General features: G+C 34.9%; 4 protein-coding genes, 1 long non-coding RNA gene and 2 other non-coding genes across 8 annotated transcripts; 6 read left to right on the top strand and 1 right to left on the bottom strand.

Annotated features, from left to right (window-relative positions):
* Nucleotides 1–2185: 2185 nt before the first annotated feature.
* LOC135147822 (uncharacterized) lies at nt 2186–4510 on the bottom strand. 2 transcript variants are annotated; one of them, XR_010285645.1, is made up of 2 exons: nt 2850–4510; nt 2186–2468 (listed from the first exon to the last, which is right to left on the bottom strand). It is a non-coding gene; the product is annotated as an uncharacterized LOC135147822 (long non-coding RNA). The 2 variants fall into 2 exon arrangements; XR_010285644.1 differs by lacking the exon at nt 2850–4510 and adding an exon at nt 2565–2843.
* Nucleotides 4511–4650: 140 nt separating this feature from the next.
* LOC108196795 (BTB/POZ domain-containing protein At5g66560) lies at nt 4651–7466 on the top strand. Its single transcript, XM_017364231.2, has 4 exons — nt 4651–4976; nt 5086–5155; nt 5235–6494; nt 6809–7466. The coding sequence occupies exons 1-4, from the start codon at nt 4939–4941 to the stop codon at nt 7307–7309; spliced, it is 1869 nt and encodes a 622-aa protein (XP_017219720.1). The 5' UTR covers nt 4651–4938; the 3' UTR covers nt 7310–7466.
* A 1355-nt stretch (nt 7467–8821) lies between these two features.
* LOC135148139 (small nucleolar RNA SNOR75) lies at nt 8822–8905 on the top strand. The gene has a single exon (XR_010286031.1). It is a non-coding gene; the product is annotated as a small nucleolar RNA SNOR75 (small nucleolar RNA).
* Nucleotides 8906–8999: 94 nt separating this feature from the next.
* Nucleotides 9000–9075, top strand: LOC135148116 (small nucleolar RNA Z105). The gene has a single exon (XR_010286009.1). It is a non-coding gene; the product is annotated as a small nucleolar RNA Z105 (small nucleolar RNA).
* Nucleotides 9076–11570: 2495 nt separating this feature from the next.
* On the top strand, nt 11571–13393 carry LOC108196650 (oxygen-evolving enhancer protein 1, chloroplastic). The gene is made up of 2 exons (XM_017364036.2): nt 11571–11929; nt 12465–13393. Exons 1-2 carry the CDS (start codon nt 11696–11698, stop codon nt 13221–13223), a joined length of 993 nt encoding a protein of 330 aa, XP_017219525.1. The 5' UTR covers nt 11571–11695; the 3' UTR covers nt 13224–13393.
* A 1298-nt stretch (nt 13394–14691) lies between these two features.
* On the top strand, nt 14692–18348 carry LOC108195357 (CASP-like protein 5C3). Its single transcript, XM_017362319.2, has 3 exons — nt 14692–15011; nt 17343–17475; nt 17557–18348. Exons 1-3 carry the CDS (start codon nt 14878–14880, stop codon nt 17758–17760), a joined length of 471 nt encoding a protein of 156 aa, XP_017217808.1. The 5' UTR covers nt 14692–14877; the 3' UTR covers nt 17761–18348.
* A 1235-nt stretch (nt 18349–19583) lies between these two features.
* LOC108195177 (pentatricopeptide repeat-containing protein At2g22410, mitochondrial) lies at nt 19584–22005 on the top strand. Its single transcript, XM_017362130.2, has one exon. It carries the CDS (start codon nt 19768–19770, stop codon nt 21658–21660), a length of 1893 nt encoding a protein of 630 aa, XP_017217619.1. The 5' UTR covers nt 19584–19767; the 3' UTR covers nt 21661–22005.
* Nucleotides 22006–24793: the final 2788 nt, after the last annotated feature.

The following is a 24793-nucleotide window of genomic DNA, read 5'->3' as shown; positions in this document are numbered from 1 at the left end:
TTAAGTCCTAAATTGGCATTTAAATTTTTCTGAGGCAGCTATGCAATTATGTTCTCTTCCGTTGCTGCTCACATCAAGTAGGAGCGCAAGGGACCAGCAACTATGCTTTCTACTAGGGCTGAGCAAAAATCCGAATAAATCTGAAACCAAAACCGTTAAAAACCGTATCGTATAAAATTGAACCGAAATCGAAATCAAAAATTTAAAAACCGAACCCGAATCCGAATATTCGGTTCCGGTTATAGCTAGGAACCGATCCGGGAGAAAACCGAACCGATCCGATTTTATCCAAAAACCGCACCGAACCCGCATCCACTCAACCTTACTATCTACATAACGCGCGATCAGCAACTAAGCTTTCTTTTTTCTTTTTTTCTTTTTTTGAAACTAGCAACTAAGCTTTCTTAATTGTCAATTTCACTAGTTCGGTAAATACCAATTTCTGACATGGTCAGATTACTGCAACTCTGCGAACATGGTTATTAGAAAACAATGAACGACACACGGAAGCCTATACATCCAACCACACCTGACAAGGCATTAAGTATGGCTATTCAATATTTTAGGGGTATGGTTGATGTTTTTGCATTTATGATCAGATATCGACATGTCCTTTTTTGTTGGTGAAAGCAAATCAAATCGGCAGATCATAAATATTTTTATTTTTATAGATTATATGGTTGGCCATTTGAATCTCATCATAAATTCGATCATACGTTCGGGGTGAGCAGCACCTACAGCCTACACTTACAGAGTGCTCTGAGATGATTTAAGGTGTGAATTTAAATTTCAATGGCTGCAACCTTAACTGTGTCCAAACCACACATGTGAATATGAACCTTAATGGAGCCACCGTTGGACGCCTGGACCCACTGGAATGGCCCCATCTTACAAGGAACCACCTCACCGTCATTACATTAAATAATCTCCGATTAGTTCTCCTATTTGTTTTAGTTAATCAAATATTGGTCCAATTATATCAGTACTAGTACTGTACAGCAAATTCATAACGCCTTTATGAATTTACAGCAAACGCAGCTTTTAAGAAAAAGCAGAAACAACTAATTTAAGATTCACTAGCACCAATGTCTATGCGATCCAAACTAATCACCACCTTCCTCTTAACACTGAATCACCTTTTACTAACTTACCCCTGTCTATATCTGATTTGGACCTGGCAATTCGGTACACGACACGAAAAATTTGGGTTTGGTTTTCAATATTCGGTACACGAACACGAAAGTACACGAACACGAAAAGTACACGTTACTATTAGTGTCGGGTTCGGTTTTTAATATAAGTACACGAACGACACGAAAGTACACGAACTAAATAAATAAATATAAATTAAAAAAATATATTATACTTATTTATATATATTCTTTAATCAATTTCAGTTTTGTTATCTTATGAATTTATTATATGTCTAATCTATTGTTTGTCACAGAAAAATTGTAAAAATAATAAATTTATTGTGAAATTCGTGTACTTTCGTGTACAAATGTGTATTTCGTGTATATTTCATCCGGACTATTTGTGATACAAGGAAGGTACACGAAATTTTCGTGTACTTAACATGTACGGTTCGTGTTGACACGAAATAATTCGGTTCGTGTACGTTTTCCAGAATTGGTACACGAAACCCAAACAGTTCGGGTTCGGGTTTAGGGTTCAGTACACGAAAGTACACGACACGAACTGTTTGCCAAATCTAATCTGATTAATAAACTTTTTCAAGCTTGTGGTTGAAGAATAAACCCAACTTATAAATATATTTTTAACCCTAAAAAAACAGACCTTTCATCCTCTTCCTCTTTTCTAATCCGTCGTGGGGAGTTCCATCGTTTTTCGAAAAATCCCAAATCAATTCTTTTTTTTATTTTATTCGTGTTTTTTCAATAATACTCCACCCTTGATTAGGATTTCTAATTTCTAGATTAGAAATTAGAAATATGTGAAAGAAAGTTTATTTTGAAGATATAAACCTAAATTGAAAGTTGATGTAGAAATATTTTTTTGAAACAAATTTTTTCTCTATGGTGGACATGTATTGTGAAACAAATGGTGTGACGCCCCAAGAATCCGGGGGCCTGGATCCTGACGTCACCACACAAAATCTTTTAAAACACTTTTAAAAAACTGTATTTCTGAAAACCAAATAATTTAAAACCTGAAAGCATTAATAAAATATTTAAAAGAGAACATTTTAACCCACTAAAACAACAGGATCGCATCCAAGTTACATTATTGAAATTAGAATCAACTACTACCGTTATCAGATCAACTTCGATAAGAAGAATCACTATTAATCTACTACAACTATAGTTTACAACTGAATCTCAATTACACAATTCTATCTGAGACCAACCTTGAACATTTCCCTGAATATTTCTCTTGACTATTGGATACTTAACAGCTCACACTCTTCACCTAGCATTATCCTTAATATCCTTCTCCAAAATTCTTCCCTGCAAAGTTAGTACATAAAAAGAAATGAGCTTATAAAGCTCAGTAAGCATATACGTATGATTCAACTGAGTTTTATTCACAAAACTTTGGTGTACCAAATCAATATTTCATCGGAGTCATCAAAACAGTTTCACACATCAAGATAAGTATGAGTATTCAAACACGTTCAAAAGTTCACACGTTCATCAAGTTGGGATCCCGGCCAGCTAAACAATTGGTTTAGCTTTCCTTCCCGAAGGAGGTATCACACTTTACTTCCCAAAGGAAGCATAACACACAAAACAAATGTAAGAATACTCAATTCTGATAAGAAAATCATCAATAAAATGTTCACCAAAACATCATAAAATATCACAGTGAAGGGTACAGTATATACTTACAGTGCACAACGTTCTCGAGTCTACAACTTCATACCCTAAAATGTTCACACATATATTAATCATAAGTCACGCCGATATTACTACTATAATTACATCTAGCCTAATAACTGAGCTAACAAACTATAAAAATAAATCACAAATTAGGAATTAATAAGTAGACATATCAAATTTAGCAGCGGCGCTTCCTAATTAGAATAAGCTAGCATGTGTTGTGTATATATAAGGAAAGGAGTGACCCTCCTTTTACTCCTTCTCGATGTGGTACGAAGAAATTGGTTTAAGAAAATAACATTTGAGTGGGCGCCAGGGCGGCGCCTCGGGGTTGGAGACAGGGCGGCGCCTGCCTCGACTAATATATTCTTAACTTAATAGCTAAGCTCTTGCTTATATTCCTGAGAATATATTATCATCTTCTCGATGTGGTACAAAGGTGGTTGTGGGGAAATAAGATTTGAATTGGCGACAGGGGTGGGGCTTGCACCACGGCGACAGGGGTTACCCATTTTCTCTAATAATTATATCACCGATTATATTCATGAGAATATATCATTATGTTCTCGATGTGGTACAAAAATAGTTCAAAGAAAATAGAATTGCACCGGCGACGGGGTGGCGCCTAAGCGCCGGGGAGCGACGGGGTGGCGCCAACCTGGTTTATATTTACAAACTCATAAACCAAGTCATTCCTTACATTCATAACATTATAACGTATTGTAATCGATATGGTACAAAAATAGGGCAAGGTGCTCCAAGGGCGCTGGCAAGGTGCTCCAAAGGCGCTGGCAAGGCGCTCTAGAGCGCTGCTGGCTTACGGGCGCTGGCAAGGCGCTTCAAGGAGCTCCATTCTTAAATATACTAAATTTTTTTGATCAGGATTATCTCAATGGAATTGCAATTAGGAAGATAAATCCCTGTTTTGTTCCACCTGGCATATTTTTCAAGTAAGGAGCCTTGGATGCTCTAAGGATGGACAGCTGAATTACCTAAGATAACAACTCCGATAATAATTTAATTTAGTTACAAAATTCTAAACGAAAACAACCCCACACAACTAATGCCATTATCTGTCGAATTATAGTGATTTTTTTCAAGATACAACAACTCATCCCTGTCAAATTTGTTACAGAATTATTAAAATTCAATTAAAATATTGCAAGGAGAGATCTCTCTAACGGTTGCATGATTTCGTGTCGTTTTCCTCTGTTACAATAGGTGAGATATCATTTTTGACAATGTAACTGATTTCAAGTAACTCGGGAACCAAATAACATGTCCACTGGTTATTAATCTAATACCTAAGATGATATTCAGTGTACCATAAATAAATAAATAAATAATCGATAACAATTTTTTCCCGTTCTCTATCTGTGACATACTTTCGTCTCGTAATAATACTACCTCCGTTTCAAATTAGATGTCCACTTTAAAAAAATCACACAGTTTAAGAAAAGTGAAGAAAAGTAGTTGTTCACAAATTAATTGCATTAAATGAGCATAATATGTGGTGTGAGATTGATCTAGGAAATATAAATAAGAGATATGTGGAGGAAAATTGACTTTGGAAATATGATTTTGCATTGAAAGTGTAAGTGGACAAGTAATTTGAAACAAATTTTTTTTTTGAAAGTGGACATGTAAATTGAAACGGAGGGAGTATAAAATAAAATAAAAATCCATAAAAGCAATAAAACCAGTTGGAAAGCAATAGTTAGTTTCTCTGATGACAATGAGGGGATCGTTAATGTCAAGAAGAGTCCATAAAAACAGCAGAAAATTCAAAGTCATCACTTTCTAATAATAACATCTCCAGAAAGAGCAAGTGAGAAAGGGGAGGAAGATTCAAAAAAGAGAGAGAATTCGCGGAAACTCTACTCTAATTTTGATCCATTCTTTCGACTCTGTTCAAACCCCACCTTGTCTCTTCTCACTTGTATATATCTTACCCATTATATATTCTCAACTGCTCTTCATTTACCCTGTACTCATCACTTAAATTTGTTCTTTTCTTCTGTTGCTTTAATAATGGTGTATCTTTGTTAGTGCTCTCTGCTTCTCTCTTGAGTTTGTCTCCACAGTTTGTTGAAAGATAATGGCTACTGACAAGCCCAGCTCTAAAGGGCAAGCATGGTGTGTAAAGTTGGGCTTTTAGTATAATACAATTTTGCATTCTTCAGCTAATCTTTAAGTTCACCTGCATATTGTTGATGTTTTTGCTTCTTGTCTTGTGTGTGTTCAGGTTTTGTACCACCGGCTTACCCAGCGACGTTGTTATCGAAGTCGACGACATGGCCTTTCATCTCCATAAGGTCGGTCTGAGTTTCAGCCACTCGAATTTTCGATATTATAATCTAGAATGTTGAATGTATTGATTTTTTTTTTCTGCAGTTCCCTCTAATGTCTAGAAGTAGGAAACTTCACCAGCTGATAACAGATCAGGAGAATAATCCAAGTAATAGTAGACTCCAAAAATTAGGCGAAGATGAGGACGATAACGACGAACATCGTTCAGAGATTGTCGAAGAAGAAGGTCTGGAGTACTGCAGTATAATTCTCCCGGATTTCCCGGGAGGCTCGGATACATTTGAGATTGCGGCCAAATTCTGTTACGGAGTCAAAATCGAGTTGACTACCTTGAACGTGGCTCCTCTCCGATGCGCTGCGGAGTTCTTAGAAATGACAGACGAGTACTCTGAAGACAATCTCATATCGAGAACAGAGAGATTTCTCTCCCAATCTGTTCTCAAGAGCCTAAAAGACTCCATCAAGACGCTGAAATCATGCAAGATGATAATGCCTCAAGCTGAGAAACTAGGCATTGTTAATAGATGCCTGGAATCTGTTGCTAAAAGAGCTTCTACTACAGATCCGTCACTTTTTGGCTGGCCAGTAAACGAACCAGCCTCAGCTTCGCAAACAGATTCTGGTACAGGAAGACGAAGGACAAGCAATACGTGGTTCGATGAGCTTGGCGATCTCGGTTTGCCTCTGTTTAAGCGATTAATTTCCGCCTTGAGAGCTCGAGATCACACCAGTCCAGATCTAATTGAAGGTTGCTTAATCGCTTATGCGCAGAGGTACATTCCAGGCATATCTCGTTCAAATTGGAAGCAATCGTCGTCTACTTCATTACCTCCATCACAAGATGAACAACGAGAGCTTCTTGAAACAATAATCTCGAATCTCCCACACGAAAAGAGGCTCGCATCTTCAACCTCCGCAATTAAATTTTTATTCGGACTACTGAGAACAGCAAATATATTGAACATTGCTGAGACTTATCGCGACGCATTGGAGAAGAAGATCGGATCACAACTCGAACAAGCCACACTAGACGATCTTCTCATACCGAGCTACTCGTACCTCAACGAAACGCTATACGATGTCGACTGTGTGGAAAGGATATTAGGTTACTTTCTGGATGAACTTGAAATCTCAATGACACGAAACGAGGACGAACAAGACAACGAAAACATAACACCGTCAGAATTGATGCTCGTCGGGAAACTGATCGACGGTTACTTATCGGAAATTGCATCTGATGCTAATCTCAAACAAGATAAATTTTACAAATTTGCCATAACTTTACCTCATCAAGCCAGGCTGTATGATGACGGTCTATACAGAGCGGTTGACGTTTATCTCAAAGTAAGTCCATTATCTCCCAAAATTATACCTATATATTCATTTACTGTTTTATAGTGAAATTACAGAGCTATTAATTACTAATTGTGTATATATATTTACAGAATTCACTTTGTTTTGTACAGTTAAACTATATGAATATATGATAGCAGTAGGTTTTAGCGTATTTAAATAGAGTATCGATAAAGATTGTAATTGTGAATCGAGATTATTCATTTACCAGAGTCTATATTTGAGATCAAAATACATATATTTCATCGAATTTATTTATTGATCGAGATTTTATTATACGTACTTATTTTTGCATTTTTTTACAGGCGCATCCATGGCTATCGGAAGCGGAGAGAGAGAAGATAAGCGGAGTAATGGACTGCGAGAAACTAACCTTAGAAGCGTGCACACACGCGGCACAAAACGAGCGTCTTCCTTTACGAGCAATAGTTCAAGTACTATTCTTCGAGCAGCTTCAGCTCCGGCACGCGATCGTGGAGATATCTCCGGCACGGGGCGGCGGGAGGCTGAGGAACGGTGGGAGTCGCGAAGAAAATGAAGTGAGGAACGTGACGTGGAGAGAGACAGTGAGAGAAAACGAGGTGATGCGCGTGGACATGGATAGTATGAGGACACGTGTCCAGGAGCTGGAGCGTGAGTGTTCAACGATGAAAAAAGCGATTGAGAAAATACCAGAGGGAGGGAGTGGGAAGAGATCGTTTGCGAGGAAGTTCGGGTGTAAGTTTAAGACGCAGGTGTGTGATTCGCATCAGTCGACGGCTGTAGATACAAGAAAAGCCAAAAATGGTCGACATCGTGGTCAATAATGACATTCGTATTGTTTGTTTTTATCAAGTTGAGGTTAATGTTTAGCAGTTTTTTAATGTGGGCGAGTATACTTGAACATATATCAAGTGCGGTACAGTTTATTCATGATGAATTAGATTCTGCGTCGCTGAAATGTGAGAGACTGTGTTCTATCAACATTCAACAAGCAGAGAAAAAAACAGTCAACACAGTATGAGAGTGAGAATAGTGTTAATAGTCCATACTCCATAACTCCGTATACATACACACAGACACGGTACCACCACAGCTCACTAGCTCAGCACTTGAGAATTTAGAAATACTTGATCATGTCATGGTCAATCACCTTCACAACACTAACTGTATATCTTATAGCACTAAATATAAAAAATATTCCTTCCATTTTCATTTAAAGTCGTTTATGACTTCTTTCACGTATCAAGAAGAGTTGAATAATTTGAAAATCGATTTTTATTAAAATTGATTTTCACTTCAAACGGATCAAAATAATCGAATTATTAATATGTATATTTATAAATAATAATTTTATAGTTGAACCTAAATATTAAAATGTCGTCTATTATTCTAGTTGTTTCACCATTTAAAAACTATTCTCCGCTTTTATTTGCATGCTCGTTTATCACTTGTATACACCCTCATTTATCACTAGTTAAATAATTAAGAAATTTTTTTTATCAAGAAACCTTTTAAAATTTAAACAAATTACTTTTCTTCGTAACAACAAATAAAGATAGCATCTAAAATTAGTTTAATTAGGGAGTTATACAAATGTGGTGTTTATTAAGTATGTTTGTTGACCGACAAAGAGGGATAATGTATAAATATGTTCATTTTAATTTTAAGAAAACATTAATTTTGAAATATATATTTTTCATACCAAAACGAAACCAATTAATTCATTAAGAATCGGTTCAGTTTGAATCAATTTTTCATGCATTTGATTTGCGTTCGTAGTCTTACAAAGCTGTCCAAACTTAACAATGCTTCAAATCAACAAACATAATATTTATTTATTAAAATATTTAAAATCAATAAAAATATTATATATAATAAAAAATAATCTTGTGCGTATCACGGGTCTAAAACTACAAATAAATAAATACAAACACAAGAGATTGAAATTGATACACCCGGGAGCTTGGGTCCAGCTGCTGGTTGGACTTGGGCTGGATCTTCCATCTTCAAGTCCATAAGAGAACATACTCCAGTAATGGGCTTTTTCAAATGCCATTACAGTAAATTCATGTCACAGCGGAGGCGCAACCCTAACCCTAGAAATTGCTTTAAAGCCTATATATACATAGCTGTGTTGTTTTTCTTATTATAACATTACAGTGATTCCCATCTTTCTCTTTGTGTTGATTTCAGGTATAATCATCACCATCTTTCTTCCAATTTCATTATTGCCATGATTATGTTTTTCTATTGTTTTCAAATATGTTTTACTTTCAAATTTAGATTATTTTCTTGAAAAAAGTAATAGATGAAAAAGAGTCGAGGTAGAGGTGGATTCTCAGTGATGATGAAACTATGATGACGAGTCTGATATCCATTCTAAAATCATGACGACAAAACGAGGCATTTGTCTGAGAGAATCCCCTCACGCCCCACTTAATTTTCTCTTCTTCTCTGTTTTTTATTTTTCCAATTATTATTAATTTCTTTTTGGTGTTTGTGTGTATATATTTGTGGGCATAATGATGATAAAAAAGACAATGTCTTCTGATAAATTTATGATTGAAGATTAACCTCCTACTCATTCTGAATGCCCCCTTTTCATCTTTTTGATGTCTAATATGCGGTACAAATATTGATTTGATTGTTTGAAGAAATCATCGATCATATTGATGTATTTGATTCTTCTTTAAAAGATTGATTTTACATGAAAAATTGATTAATTTGTGGGAAAGATTGATTTTACATGAAAAATTGATTAATTTGTGGGAAGGAGATGCATTGGTTGATTGTGTAAAGTTGTGGTTGATATGATAGAGTTGAGGGGGATGTGGCAATGATGAGAAAATGAAATCACTCTATTATACAATTATCATTGAGGGTTTATTTACCTATGATTGTTTTCAAGCACTTTTGAGCCACCTTTGATCCCCCTTCATTCTCTTTGGTTTTCTTTTTCTGAAAATAAACTGTAAATGATTATTACAAGTTGTAATGGGCTTGTAGTTTTCTGAATCAGTCCAGGTATCCCAATGGGTTGTTATCATTGTTTATGCTTGTGCGAGACTATGTGATCAAGTCATTAGAAGGGGTACCGGAGAAGTGACATATAGGCCTTTTTACAGGCTCTAAATTTGGGTTACAAAAATTATTAGTAACAGACTAGAGAGAGAAGTTGAGAGTCAAAATTCTAATAGTTGCCCAGAGACACAATGCTTGGCGATCCATAAAATTGAATAATTGATAATCAAGGGTTATACTTTTTTATTAAGTCTGTTTTTTTTGCTAAATAAGGAAAATAAAATGTCTTCACAATATTTATCTAAAAAATTTATAAATATATGTATATTTGAGAAGAAATAAGCTCTTAACTTTTTAGAAAAAAGCTTGCCCAAACCAGTTTCGTCGGAGATTGGGGTGTAAATGACTTAAACAGTTCATGGGCTCCTAGAACTCGACTCGTAAAATATTCGAATTTGATTTGGTAATAATCGAGGAGAGCTCGAGCTATTTGAATATTTTACTGAGCCGAGCTCGAGTTTTAAATTACTTGGCTCGTAAAGTTCGCGAGCCTTATCGAGCTTCTATTTTATTTTAATTTTATTATTATAAAAATATATTTTTACAAAAATATTTAATATTTTATTTATGATTTATATATTTAATTGAATCGAACTCGACCCAAACCAATTATATTTCGAGTTTTTGTCAACATTTGGTGACTCGATTCGAGATTTCGAGCTGAACTCGAGCCTATCGAGCTGTTTGTTTACGAGTTGAGTTTCGAACTTAAAATCAAAGACTTTGTCGAACTCGAGCCTCAAACTTTTAAATCGAGTTCGAGCTGAGCCCGGAAATGTTCGACTCGGCTCAGCTCGTCTACACCCCTAATCGGAGTCTGCTACAACTACATTTGAAAGCATTCGAAGCATAACCTGTCAAATTATGTCATGTTTTGATTATATTTTTTTCTAATAAAATTTACCAAATCGTGACTAAAAAATATCTATTCTGTATAATTAGATTTTCCTAGAAAATTTTATTATTAAAACTATGCCAAATTTATTTGAGAATAAATCTTTTAGATTTCAATAATTATATAAATAAATAATTTATAAAATAATATGAAATTTGGTTGTGACCAAGGAACTAATGATATTATTATTTGATGGTCCGAAAATGCTTGGGTTATGATATGACGATACTCGGAAGTTAATTGTACAATCCATTGATTTATGAAATGACGATACTCGGAAGTTAACTGTACAATCCATTTTCTAACATATAACGTACATATGAAAAACGCAAATTATTTCTGAACAGCGGAGGGACCTTCCATCGCTTAAGCAGTAAATTGGACGCTCAAGCAGGCCAACAAGAGATTAACAATATATAATTAAATATTTAGTTATAATATCAATATATTTAAAAATAATATTATGTTGCGGTAATAATTTAAATTCAAAATTTTTGTAATAAAATGTATATTTTAAATATATTAATAGTTATATTAAAAAAGTTAATTTTTTAAATTTAAAAAAAAATAGCAGCTCAATATTATTTTGACCGCTTAATCAGCTTCACGACTGCTTAATCCACTTAATTTTCAGAAACGCTTAATACAAATCGAAGCGTTTTAAGGCCGATTCTGGTTAGACGGCTGCTTAAGCGCCCAATTAATACGTTTTTTACCATAGTGATATCATATTACAATTGAATTTGTCTGATGAACACTTCACCAAAATTATAACAACAATTCTATCGTGTCTACTCTTTCACCAAAAATTCCAAACGGACATTTTGTTCATTTTCTTTTAATTAACAAACCAAAATCGAATAAAGTTCAAAGTGCTCATGAGTCTCGGAGATCCTCACAACATTTGATTAATGAGGGGACCAATTGAGGCACCTACATAGTTGGAGAATCCTCTAGTGCAACAAGTCTGTGGGATGTGGTTAAATAAATATATGGAGATTGGCTTTGAGAAAAATAAAAAAATAGCGAAGATTGCCAAATGGCATAAAAAGAAAAAATCGAGGTCTAAACTTTAAAGAGCCAATGGAAAGAGAACACTACCTTATCCTGATCCTCTTATCCTACCAATCCAAACCGATGCCAGCAAACACTCTTTCACCACCACACACACTCATATTTCCTAGTTGTATACTACAAGCCCAAAATAGAGAGTGTGTTCCTGTAAGTGAATACAATGGCATCCTCACTGCAAGCTGCTGCAACTTTTATGCAGCCCACCAAACTGGGTCGCCCAGGATTACAGCTCAAGCCTTCTTCTCAATGCCTTTCCAAGGCCTTTGGAGTGGAGTCCTCTGCTTCCAGGCTCACCTGCTCTTTGCACTCTGATCTCAAACAATTTGCTGACAAGTGTGCTGATGCTGCCAAGATTGCTGGTTTTGCTCTGGCCACTTCTGCCCTTGTTGTCTCTGTAAGATCCTTTTCTTATAAGTTTGATCATATTCTTGATCATCAAATTCAGCAGCTTGGCTATTAACTGATCACTGATGTTGTTTACTTTGTTGTAACTTTAGAATGTTGTGCACTTCATTTGTTTTAATTGTTAAATGCATTATATTTAAGGCAATAGTAGGAGCCACTAAATGGATCATTTACTATTAAGTAATAACCCCCTCACTTTCACTGAACCTGAGCACTGTTACCATGTTAACCGATAGCTTTTTTAAAATCTTAAAGCTATAGTAGAAGTCACTAAATTGGTGATGACTGATGAGGAAGAGTGTAACTATTTAAATGTCCTTATGGTTTCAAGATCTATCCATTAAAAACTCAGATACTGAAATACAGTAAGTAGTAACCATATTCTTCATTCAGTAAATATGCATATCTATATACGATTTCCAGGGACTAATTAATCATCACTTTGAGCTGTAATTCATGTTTGCTTGATAAATAAAACAAACATTTTTAACAAAACTAAAAAACTTTCCTCTGGGATATTACAGGGCGCCACTGCTGAAGGTGTTCCCAAGCGGCTAACTTATGATGAGATCCAAAGTAAGACATACATGGAAGTGAAAGGAACCGGAACTGCCAACCAGTGCCCAACAATTGACGGTGGAACTGAAACCTTCGCTGTCAAGCCCGGAAAGTACAATGCCAAGAAATTCTGCTTAGAGCCAACATCATTCACTGTTAAGGCTGAGACTGTGGGCAAAAATGCCCCACCAGAGTTTCAAAAGACCAAGCTCATGACCCGACTAACCTACACCCTTGACGAGATTGAGGGACCTTTTGAAGTGGCATCAGATGGCACCATCAAATTTGAGGAGAAAGACGGAATTGATTATGCTGCTGTTACAGTCCAGCTTCCAGGAGGGGAGCGTGTGCCGTTCCTTTTCACCATCAAGCAGCTTGTAGCATCTGGCAAACCGGATGGCTTTTCAGGAGAGTTTCTCGTGCCATCTTACAGAGGCTCCTCCTTCCTTGACCCAAAGGGCCGAGGTGGTTCCACCGGTTATGACAATGCAGTTGCATTGCCAGCTGGAGGGAGAGGAGACGAGGAGGAGCTAGCAAAGGAAAATACTAAGAACACGGCCTCTTCAACAGGGAAGATCACCTTTACTGTGACTGGTACAAAGCCTGAGACTGGAGAGCTTATTGGAGTATTCGAGAGCCTTCAGCCATCTGATACCGATTTGGGAGCCAAGGTTCCAAAGGATGTTAAAATTCAAGGCGTCTGGTACGCGCAACTTGAATCATAGGGTCTTCTGAGAATCAATATATCTTCTTTCTTGGTTCAGCTTTTTTTTATGAAGTAAAAGATGTCTTTGACTATGAACATCAATATGATCCTAAGAGCTTTCGAGTACTATCTTGCTTGTATATATTGTTATGTAATTTTCATATAATGTGACATGCAAGGATTTTACAAGCCTGAGTTTTCATTACAATGTGGTAATGTAGTATGCTGCATGCATTTTTTCATCCAACAAACAGCTATTACATCAATATTCATTAGTAGAGTTTCCAAATCCCATATGGAGGTTTAGTGGTATTGCTAAGAACGAACATAAGATTTGAATTTCTCCAGTCCACCGTGCTTATAATTAACATTATTTTTCTCCTCATCTCATCTTCGTGGAACAAGGTCATATATCATATAGAAACACTTTAAAATGTTGAACACTTTGCAGGGCCAGACGGGGAGTATTCTTTAGGAAAGCTCAACAAATACAAACTAATGAATTATACTCCCTCTGTTTAGATTTAATAGTTGTTTGACTTTTTTGCACGCATTTTTAAGAGTTTTGATCGCACACATGAAATTATTATTTTCAAACTTTTTTTTATGGATAAAAATATATCACTAATATTTTTATTCAAGAAACGAAAATCTTAAAAATAATAATTTTAAATGTGCAGTCAAAATTTTTTAAGACTAATATATCAAAGAGAGGGAGTACATGAATGCTCTGTGTCATTCAAATATTCGAGATACATATGTGTAAACACAATAATACAATATACGATGGTTGATCAGCTGGTTAGATTTTTTGTTCGCTCTTCGGAATATTTGTTGGTCAGTCGGTGGTTTTACTAATTTTTTAGACGCGATGTCATGTTAATACATATCCCTGGTATCGTTTTGTTTAGCAGGACTATTCAAGCAAAAAAAGCAAGCAAGCATGTTACCTCTCTCAGTATCTCTCAAGTGATTGATTAATAGAATAAAATAGAGTATGCATTTCACAGATCATATACAAATCAGCACATAATTCCTATAAATTACAAATTCAAATATTTACAATTTCTAGTTAAGCTGAGTGAACTTAACTGCACGGAAATATATTTTCGGCATAGATCAAAATATTGTAATATACGATTGAGTGTAGGAATTAAGTATGTAAGAAGAATCATTTGTGGCAAGTTGGTGTGGAGGACCTTGTCCCACCTACGCTTTTTACAGGTTATGTATGGCTGGACCCCACCTTCGTCGGCTGAATTGTGACATGGAATCTGTTAATTTAAATAACAAATATATTAAATACCCTCTCCAAAATAATACTCGTAATAAACTATACTCTTTCTGTCAATATTAAAGAAAAGTAATACACATCACTTTCTAATAAATAAAATACTTTATTTATTTTAAATCCTATATATAATATATGATATTAAAAAATTAAAAAAGGGAATCCACAATTCTTTGTGTGCTCTTTATAAACAACACAAGGCCAAATAAGAGCCGAAAAGTCTTCAAACTTCATTCATCTTCCGAACCACCATCTGTTTTTTGTGGCGTAATCTCCAGCTTTCACCAAAACTATAGTCATATAAATTTTATGTACATGGCTTGTCTTCATAAACAGAAGGAGAAGAAGATTATTAAACTGCTATGACAACAATTCCAAAGAAATGGAAGAAGAATTTCCAGGGGCACTGGGAACAAGTGCCAGCTTGGCTTTGAGACTTGGCCAAGCCATCTTCTCCGTCACTTCTCTCCTCTTCATGTGTTTTCACATCCAATTCTACAGTTATACTTCCTTCTGGTTAGTCCTCTCTATCCCTCCTGCGTTTTCGAGACAGTTTTAGGGTGAGAACACATGATCACAATTGTTTTCACTTATTCTCAACTCATATGATGCATGTATGCACACACTTACTTTTTTTTCTTTTCTTGATTATCATTGTGGTTTTAATTGTTTATAATTTTATTGTTGTTATTGAGGGTTTTAGTTTTGGCCCTTTCCCTCCCTTGGTCGATCATGTCTTGTTGTGTACTGTATTTACTCTATAAATCTCCTTTGATATTTTTAATTTACTCTATAGAAATTTGGGATTTCAAATAAAATGGAATTTTCCTAAAAAGTAGTAAAGCTTTAAACTTTTTATTTTAGAAATCACAGCTCAACTCTATTGGTGGAATTGCAGAAGTCAAGTTTACATTGTGCGATTATAATTCCACGAGCTACTGTATCTTTTTTCCTTTGCTTCTGTTAGCTGGAGATAACAATGATAAAGGCAACTCATAATTGCAGGAAGAATAGCAGGACCTATCTTAATATATAAAATATTGCTTTGTTTTCTTGTTATTTTTTGTAATTAAGAGATGGATATTTACTTCAAGTGAAAGCTAAATGATTGGTGTAGAATTTCATAAACAAATTGCAGAGCTAGAAAGAATTAATTACTATTGGAATGAGTAGTAGACATTATTTGCTATCTTTGGATATCTGTCAACTTCATATAGTTAGATTAAGTTTAAAAGGCTTGCGTCAACTGCTTGAAGCTGATTAGCTGAAATAATATAAACTGCAAGTTGGATAGTTTAAGATAGTCAAATACTGCTAGTTAGAATGCTTAAGCTTCTGGATAGCATTCATTGGTATATATGCTATCAGACTTCGTCTTTTTGAAAATTAAAATTAAATGTCATCGCTCATGCAGTTATAATGTACAAGTATATTATAAGTATCTTGTTCTGTTTTTAGTTAGGCACTATGGCTTCACTGACATGACTTAATTCAGATTTTAGAGTTTAGACGTATTTGTAATCTATATCTTTCTGGAAATATTGATTTTCCCTTCATTCTATCCGATGGTTCTGTTTTGTGCTTAAATCAACCAGTGATGATGGCGAGAGGTTTTCAGTATTAATATTAGCTTTTTGCTTAGTTTTCTTGGTGATCAGGTCAAATATGTAGTATAGATCTCTCTTTATTGACTCAAGTTAACTTCCAATTGCTTTAGTAACAGAATATTTGAAAAAGAAAAAGAGGATTGTTATCGTCAAAAAAATATCTTCTATGGCTTTAAAAGTTAATCACGTAGCTTGAGAAGTAAGAATTATATTGTTGCAGCACATAGTTCAACTGCAAATGAACTTTGTTGCTTCTTATCGGATAGTTACACTGATTATGTTTTATCCTACACACTAGAAAAGTAGAAGTTAATATGTTAATGGAAAAAGGTTTTTCAATTTTCTAAATAATAATGGTATAACAACTTCCTTCTGCGAAAAATCTCCTCAGTATTGTGACTAGGAGTATTGGAATTTGCAGACATTCTCAGTATTGTATTAACGTATGTATAAGCAATCAAAGGACCTTATATGATGTGCTTTGATAATTTAGTTTATTATACATTTTCTTGGATACATTCTCATGTATATTTCCCAAATGTGTCGGAGACCCTTGTGCTCCGACAGGAATTTTCATTGAAGAGGTCTGTGACCTGTATATTGTGGACTTAATTCCAAAACTTGCATGTCTCACTGTGACTTTTTTAAACAAATTTGATATGTATTGTGTTTTCTGTATAATGCCTTATTCACTGGCCGATGCTAACGTGCGTCAAGTTTTGTTGCACATAAACCAAGGGTCATGCACTTAAACCATGAAGATCGTTGTACTGCCTGAATCTACTTGAAAATGTTATGTCGCTTCTAATTTTGCGATAGCTTTCTTTGTATTGATCTTTATTTGAAACTTTATGGTATTATTGTGAAATCAAATGGATATTTGTGGTTTATTTATAAATGGTTTGGGAAAGACATATAGGATAAATCTTCTGGTTCATAAGTAACCAAATATTTCTTTTTGGAACGATCCCATTCTAGGAGACATATATTATGGTGACTTTACTAGGTTTATTTGACTTCCCACTATTGCGTCTTCTTTACAATCAAAGAATTACTTATTACTACTGCCTTGACCATGCTAATTGAAGTTCTTATCACTACCCTTTTCTTTTACTTGTAAATAATGCAATTACTTATGAACTCTGTCTCCTCATTTAGGTTATGTTTAGTCTTCAATAAGAAGATGATCGGAGAAACATTTACTACTACTAATTAACTTAACACCTTTCATGCTATGCAGTTTTCTGGTAACGATAATGGGTTTAGTGATTCCATGGAGTTTAACATTAGCACTGGTTGATGTATTCTCTATATTTGTGAAGCGGCCACCTCGTCAAGTTGCAATAATGTCAGTCGTAACTATAGGAGATTGGGTATGTATCTCAATCAGATTCATTTAATTCTTCAAAACTTGTTCACAAATGTCTCACGTACTAATAACAATCCCATCACAGGTCCTTTCATTTCTATCACTGGCTGCGGCATGCTCAGCAGCTAGTGTGACGGATATCTTGATCACGTCCGGTCATTCTAATGTAAACCTCTGCAGTGGAAGGATATGCATCAGATACCAACTCTCTGCTGCCATGGCCTTTTTGTCTTGGTGCCTTTCATTAGCTTCCTCCCTCTGTAATCTCTGGCTCCTACCCTCTCTATGAAAGGTACATCATCTGTAGCGTCAAAATTTTGTAGGGTGCCTTCATGATATCTTCACAATCGATGGTATAATTCAAGTGTAATTTGTAAAAAAATTCAATTGTGAAAGGCATCTGCATTGCATGAAATTGTACACCAATGATATAAAAAATGTACAGATATGGTACCAGAGTTCTCGGTGGCTCATTGAATAAAGAATTGGAAGGCTAACAGATGTTTGCTCAAACTTAGCTTTCTGTATCGTTATTCTTTATGAAGAGCTGTGATTTTTAGGCACTGTCGTAGATTTTATGCCAGTGTATTGGAAAATCTGAGTGTTAAAAAATGAAGGTGATAGAAATAAATTAATAATATTCGGCTAAAAATATTCCTGGTTAATAGGTGAGTCAGGCTTGGATATTCCTCTTGACTATAGTTTGAGGTGGAAATGGTTGCAGAAAAAGTTTGTGTGAATATTTGCAGGGGCACTATCATCGTGGCGCCTAGTGGAGTAAAATGGAGGGCCGTATAGATTGTTTGCAGACAAGTTTGAACATACTCCTGTTTTTCCCACGTTTGATACTCCATGTTTTCTTTCGTAGGGCCTTAGACTTTGACATCCAGGTGTTTTGATTAAATTATAAAGAAATTATTGATCAAAATAAATTTTACTGTATTTAATTTTTTTAAATAATAAAACTAAAATTTTAATTACGAGAATACTTTGTATAAGAGTAACGTTTCAACTTTCATCTATAATCAATTTAGATAACATAAATATTTTAAAAAAACAGTTATTTATCAAATATTATCATAGTTTTTTTGTCATCTGTCAATAAAAATAACTATTTCCTGCTAACTGTTCATAAACAAATAAGTTTACGTGATCAAACAATTCTAATCAAGGTTTAAAGGTTTATATACTCACTCCGCCCATCTCAATTACGCATATTAGACCCGGGTGATTGATACTACTCTTATAAAATATAATTTAATAGATTAATATGAACTTTTATTTCGTTTGAATACAAATTTAATGTATAAATTTTATATATAAAAAAAGGAAAATTAACAAATAAATTATAAAAGAATTAATTGCAATTGACACCCCTTTGGTTTCAGCATATTGCACATTGCACTTAATAGTTTTGGAAAATACACTTTGTAGCCCCAGACTTTTAACTCGTAGACACTTTGCACCCTTTCCGTTAATTTCTGCCGTTACCGTTATCTTTTGCAGGGGTATTTTAAGAAATTTAATTATATTTAACTAAAATCAGACCTTTATTTAAAATTTTGGACCATCTAAACGATATTTTTGGTAAAACTTAAATAGCGAAAGTTGTAGAGAATAAAAAGATCGTCTTAGAACTATAAGGTTCAAAATTTTCGTAATTCATTTTATAATTATTCTAAAAAAATTCAAAAATTAGCAATCTTGTAAATATGAACAATCTTTTTAAAATAATTATTTAAATTTTGAACCTTATTGTTCTAAAAAGATCTTTTTATTCTCTATAACTTTCGTTCTTTAAGTTTTTCCAAAAAATATCGTTTAGATGATCAGAAAATTTAAATAAAAGTCTGATTTTAATTAAATATAATTAAATTTCTCAAAATGCCCCTGCAAAAGTTAACGGTAACGGCAGAAATTAACGGAAAGGGTGCAAAGTGTCTACGGGTTAAAAGTCTTGGGCTGCAAAGTGTATTTTCCAAAACTATTAGGTGCAATGTGCAATATGCTGAAACCAAAAGGGTGACAATTGCAATAAACTTATTATAAAATTATGTTTTAGTGGTTTAACTCAATCACAATTTATATGCCTGATAAATATTTTGGATAATTTAGATACGTTAGATCGATTTTTGAGCTCAGGCAGTCACACTCCATTCCATTTATTCACGATGAATCGGGGTTGGCTCTTTTCTATTGAGCTTGTTTTTTGTTTTTTTTTTTCCGATAAAACAAATTGTAAACTTCACGTCAGATAATTGATCGATTGCAAAACAAATTAGCAAAGGACAATAATATGTTCAAATTTCTTACCGTTACTTCCCGCCATAACAGACCCCTCTGTTTTCATCATAAACTACACCATTTTACCACCATTTCAAGAACCCATAGCTTCGTCTCTCCCACTCATGAAACCCTTCACTGCCAGCTCGAGCGATGCTCATCTATGACACAACTCAAACTCATTCACGCCCAAATCATTTTAAATGGCCTGTCTAACCAAATCCTCACACTCAGCAAACTCATCTCTTTCTCCGCCGTTTCGGATGACGGCGATATCGTATATGCACACAAACTGTTTGACACAATGCCTGGACGAAACAGACACATGTATAATAGTTTAATTAGGGGTTATTCTAATAGTGACAATCCAGCTAAGGCTGTTTTAGTTTACCAACAAATGAATTATTTTGGAATTTTCCCAAATGAATTTACCTTGCCCTTTGTTCTCAAGGCATGTGCTTCTAAGTCTATGTATTGGGAAGGGGTTTTAGTTCATGGCCAGGTGCTGAAAATGGGTTTTGGGTCCCATGTTTGTGTGCAGAATGTTCTTATTAGTTTTTATTTTAGTTGCAGGATGAGTGATTGTTCTGGTAAAGTGTTTAATGAGATTAACTATAGGACTTTGATTTCTTGGAACTCGATGATTGGTGGGTTTTCTAAGATGGGTTGTTGCGAGAAAGCATTTTTGTTGTTTGTGGAGATGAGGGATGTAGGGGTGAAACCTGATAACTCTACATTTGTTAGCCTACTTTCTGTTTGTTCCCAAATATGTAACTTGGAATTAGGTAAGTTTGTACATTCTTATATTGAGGTTAACGGTGTCAAGGCTGATATATATGTGCACAATGCTCTCGTCGATATGTATGCCAAATGTTGGGATCTGGAAACAGCTCAGGCTATATTTGATAGGATGGAGGATAGGAATGTGGTTTCTTGGACTACCATGGTTACTGCCTACGCTAAAAGTGGACTGATACATTCTGCCAAGAGATTTTTTGATCAGATGCCTTTAAGAAACGTGGTAAGTTGGAACTCAATGATTTCATGCTATATTCAGAAAGGTTGCTTCAATGAAGCTTTGGAGCTTTTTTTCAGTATGTGTGATTCAAAATTTGTTCCAAATGAGACTACCCTAGTTAGTGTTATCTCCGCTTGTTGTCAACTTGGTGATCTGGCAATGGGAAAGAAAATCCATGATTACATCTCTAATAATTATGTTTTATGCGATGTGACTTTATACAATGCGCTTGTAGATATGTATGCAAAGTGTGGTTCTGTGGAAACAGCCTTTGCCATCTTTCTTGATATGCCAGAGAAGAATGTCGTTTCGTGGAATGTCATGATTGGGGCCCTAGCACTACACGGAGATGGATCTAAAGCAGTTGAACTCTTTGAACAGATGGAAGCTGATGGTGTATTGCCTGATAAAATAACATTCACGGGATTGATTTCTGCTTGTTGCCACTGTGGTTTAACTGACAAGGGAAGATATTACTTTGATAAAATGACGTATGTATATAGAGTACCTTGTGATATCGAGCATTATGCATGTATGATTGATTTACTTGGTCGGGGAGGGCATTTCCAAGAAGCAATGGAGTTGATAGGAAGAATGCCAATGAAGCCTGACATTGTAATTTGGGGAGCTCTGCTTGGTGGTTGCAGGATTCATGGCAATGTTGAGATAGCAAAGCAAATTGTAAAACATTTACTGGAGTTAGAGACATATAGTGCGGGACTTTATGTGCTCCTGTCGAACATATATTGTGAAGCTCAGAGGTGGGAAGATATGAAAAGGATTAGAAAGCTAATGCAGCAGCATGGTATCACAAAAGGCAGTGGAATCAGCTCTATTGAATCTAATATTGATAACGGTTCGATAATGAGGCGAAGTCCTGAAGCTTAAAGTCAGTGGCCGAACTGAAGGGCCTCCGCCTTCCTTGTTTTGGTACCAGTACTAAATTTTGTAAGTTTTCATAGGAATTTAAGTAGTTGAGATGGGCTGTTTTCTACACAACGTCGTCCCTTTCAAATCTTGAAAGAGATCCCGGGATAAAATAAGTCTATCCCTTGATGTTTTGTTATATCTTCCTATTTCTCTTTCGCATTGTTATTCTCCTAAGTTTCAAGTCATAATCTCTGTCCATAACTTTGTAAATTTTTTAGTGACCCCAACTTTGAGAACAGTCAGGTATTTTGAAAATAGTTATATTAATGACTACGAGCATCTCCAACCCATACAGATTCATTAGTAAAATTAGGTATTTTGAAAATAGCTATGCTGGCCCTTCCATATGTGTGATTTGAGGCATTCTGCGGGGTCATTGGCTAAGCTTAAAAGAAGTGACTTCTTGCTTAAAATAAAAAAGTGGAGTAGAAGTGAGAAGTAGAAGTAAAATGTAAGTGTTTGGTTAAGTGTTTGGATTGTTAGTGAAAAAGGTGAGAAGTAGAAGAAAAAAGCTTGGACTTCTAGCTTCTCAATTAATGCTTCTAAAGAACAAAAAAAGTGATTTGCTTTTTTTCCCAAACGCCATTCTTATTTCTCCATTGCCCTTCTACTTAAAAGAAGCCACTGCTTCTCTAATCCAAACACCCCCTGCATTTCAGTGCAACATAACAAACCTCTGTGGCATTGTGTGTCAAAGTTCAAACTATATTTTCTGCCACATATATCAAGTGCTTGATTTTAGATTTTAGATCCATTCCTGGATAATTATTTGTGGGAAAGTCAAGTTCAGTGCTAAGGTCTATTTCTAGTCTTAGACTGGCATAAATTAGTGTCTTCGTAAGATTGTCTTATGGTAATAGGCCAAATTCAACTTTAGCCCGAACTACGTTCGCCCATTCGCGTTTATCTCTGATTCGAGCCACTCGGCAATTCATTGCAAATATAACAAAATATTACTTGCTCGGAGAAAATGATTAATTTCAGCCCAACAAATCACAATTAAAAAATATGACTATTGTAATCACTCTTCCGACATATTTTCTATGAAACACTATATCAATAGTTATCACAAGCGTTACATTTATTCGGACATGCGTAAAATTTAAAACATGTGCACCCTAATCGCAGGTGAAAGATAAGCTTTATATGTGCATTAAGCAGGTATTTAGGATTTTTGTCACCGGAGTTGCGGGTTTCACTGAACTTGCAGGATTATACTCATTCTTATATCTTTTTATCATCTTTCACTCACATTACCATTTATTTTCGTCAAGTCTCAACCATGGGCATGTTTGGTTGAGAGAAGCAGAAACTGCTTCTGGCTTCTGCTTCTCTTGTTTGTATTTCTTTTAACCCGTTTGTGTAAAAAAGTAGAAACACTTTTAAGAAGATGAAAAAGCTACATTCTCTCTCACAACTCCTGCTTCTTTTCCAAACACTTTATTAACTTATTTACTTCTCACTTCTACTCCACTTCTTTACTATAAGCAAGAAGAAGTCACTTCTTTTAAATTAACCCAAACGGCCCCAATATCTCAAAACTTTAAATAATAACCTATTAATGATTAATTTTCATCCTAAATTAATTATTTTTTCTTGAAATAATCTCTAGTTGATTATAAATAATATCTCTTTAGATATCCTTCAAATCCGAAAATTTCCTAAACCGGATATGACTAAAAAATAAAAACAACAAATATATCCCGATATTTTTTGGGTGCGTAGTAGAAAGTCCAAACAGCTTTCAAATCCAGCTTCAAACAATCACAAACCCACATTCTGTTCTTTGACATCGAAGTATGAAAAAAATTGAGTAATTGAAGGGTTTAGAAAATCGAAAATTGAATTCGGTTGGATAACGCACATGGAAAAACATCGATCAGACAAAGGAGATAAACAGAGCACTAATCTGTCTAGCCATTTGCTCAGATCCAACTTCCAGTATTCAACTATTCATGATCGATGTTTATCAACTTGCAACAGCTAATGTTAAAAGCCCATCTCATGATGAACAACGAGAAAGAGATAAAGATTCTCCTGGTTGGTGATGACAACTGAACTCACATGTTACATGCAACTTGCGTAATCCAACAACAACGGAAGGAACACAAATTAATTCACAGAATCAGAATGTTAAGTGTGCATCAGTACATTGCATCCGCCCGTTTTAGCACTATTTTATGACTACCGTTCTTATTTTATGCAAATATTGCAGGAAGGTCGACCGCCATGATGCATGCTGAAATATTTCAGAGAACCGATTAAAAAATTACAATTATTTTGTGATTAATGGTAGATAAGATTCTGTGAGGGCAGGAACTTAGCACAAAAGTCATGGGAACTAAGTTTTGTGTCATTTTGCCGGTTGGTCGCCCCACTACTTGCCATCCCATGGACTTAGAAGTCTCAGACCCTTTCAAACATTTAGGTTACGGTTCTAAAAGTCTTTAATTTATTTAAAAAAATCTATGATTAATTATTATAAAATATTTTATCAATTTATTGATTATATTCTGATTTGATTAAAATTTTACAAATTAGTGAAAAATCTCTGATAAATTTCTGATATGTTGATCAATCGATTAGTTCAGGTTTTCTACGATTGCAATTCTACAATCATGATTAAAAAAAAAAAAGGTCTAAAATAAATATCGTGGGACAAATTTTTTGTTCATTTTTCAAAACACAAAAAGTGTCATGTTGTGATCAGAAATTTATCATCTAATGAGATAACTGGTTAATCAAGTATTCACTTATCGGCTTCCTAAGACAGGGGTTTAAAGAAGCAATGGGCATGGCAAGCCTCAAACAAATAGGAAAGAAGGCCACTACACAAGCATGCGATTTACAGTACATAGATTCAGATGTGGAAGATGAAACTGAAGAAAAGTAGTACGAGTAATAAACAAATCTAGTCATCCCAAAGTATTCAACTCAAAATCATTCGTTGGCTTGTCCCCTGGAGACCCACAGAACAGTCAAATACATATTAAATACATAATGGTCTGCACAAGTAAGCTCCAAGTTGAAAATATAAGATTCACTACAATGTTATTGCAACCCCAATTTTTAAGTAAAGTTTTAAATATAA

The sequence above is a fragment of the Daucus carota genome, chromosome 7 (assembly GCF_001625215.2).
Source record: "Daucus carota subsp. sativus chromosome 7, DH1 v3.0, whole genome shotgun sequence".
Lineage (NCBI taxonomy): Eukaryota > Viridiplantae > Streptophyta > Magnoliopsida > Apiales > Apiaceae > Daucus > Daucus carota.
Note: the sequence above shows the minus strand (reverse complement) of the source record. Positions and strands in the feature narration are given on the sequence as shown.

What these genes read in the sequence shown, in the direction of transcription:
- LOC108196650 (XM_017364036.2), top strand. Translation starts at nt 11,696, where the DNA reads ATGGCATCCTCACTGCAAGCTGCTGCAACTTTTATGCAGCCCACCAAA. An exon ending in CTTCTGCCCTTGTTGTCTCT is followed by an intron (nt 11,930 to 12,464) that starts GTAAGATCCTTT and finishes GGGATATTACAG; the next exon opens with GGCGCCACTGCTGAAGGTGT.
- LOC108196795 (XM_017364231.2), top strand. Translation starts at nt 4,939, where the DNA reads ATGGCTACTGACAAGCCCAGCTCTAAAGGGCAAGCATG. An exon ending in AGCTCTAAAGGGCAAGCATG is followed by an intron (nt 4,977 to 5,085) that starts GTGTGTAAAGTT and finishes GTGTGTGTTCAG; the next exon opens with GTTTTGTACCACCGGCTTAC. An exon ending in TGGCCTTTCATCTCCATAAG is followed by an intron (nt 5,156 to 5,234) that starts GTCGGTCTGAGT and finishes TTTTTTCTGCAG; the next exon opens with TTCCCTCTAATGTCTAGAAG.
- LOC108195357 (XM_017362319.2), top strand. Translation starts at nt 14,878, where the DNA reads ATGGAAGAAGAATTTCCAGGGGCACTGGGAACAAGTGCCAGCTTGGCT. An exon ending in TACAGTTATACTTCCTTCTG is followed by an intron (nt 15,012 to 17,342) that starts GTTAGTCCTCTC and finishes CATGCTATGCAG; the next exon opens with TTTTCTGGTAACGATAATGG. An exon ending in TCGTAACTATAGGAGATTGG is followed by an intron (nt 17,476 to 17,556) that starts GTATGTATCTCA and finishes ATCCCATCACAG; the next exon opens with GTCCTTTCATTTCTATCACT.
- LOC108195177 (XM_017362130.2), top strand. Translation starts at nt 19,768, where the DNA reads ATGTTCAAATTTCTTACCGTTACTTCCCGCCATAACAGACCCCTCTGT.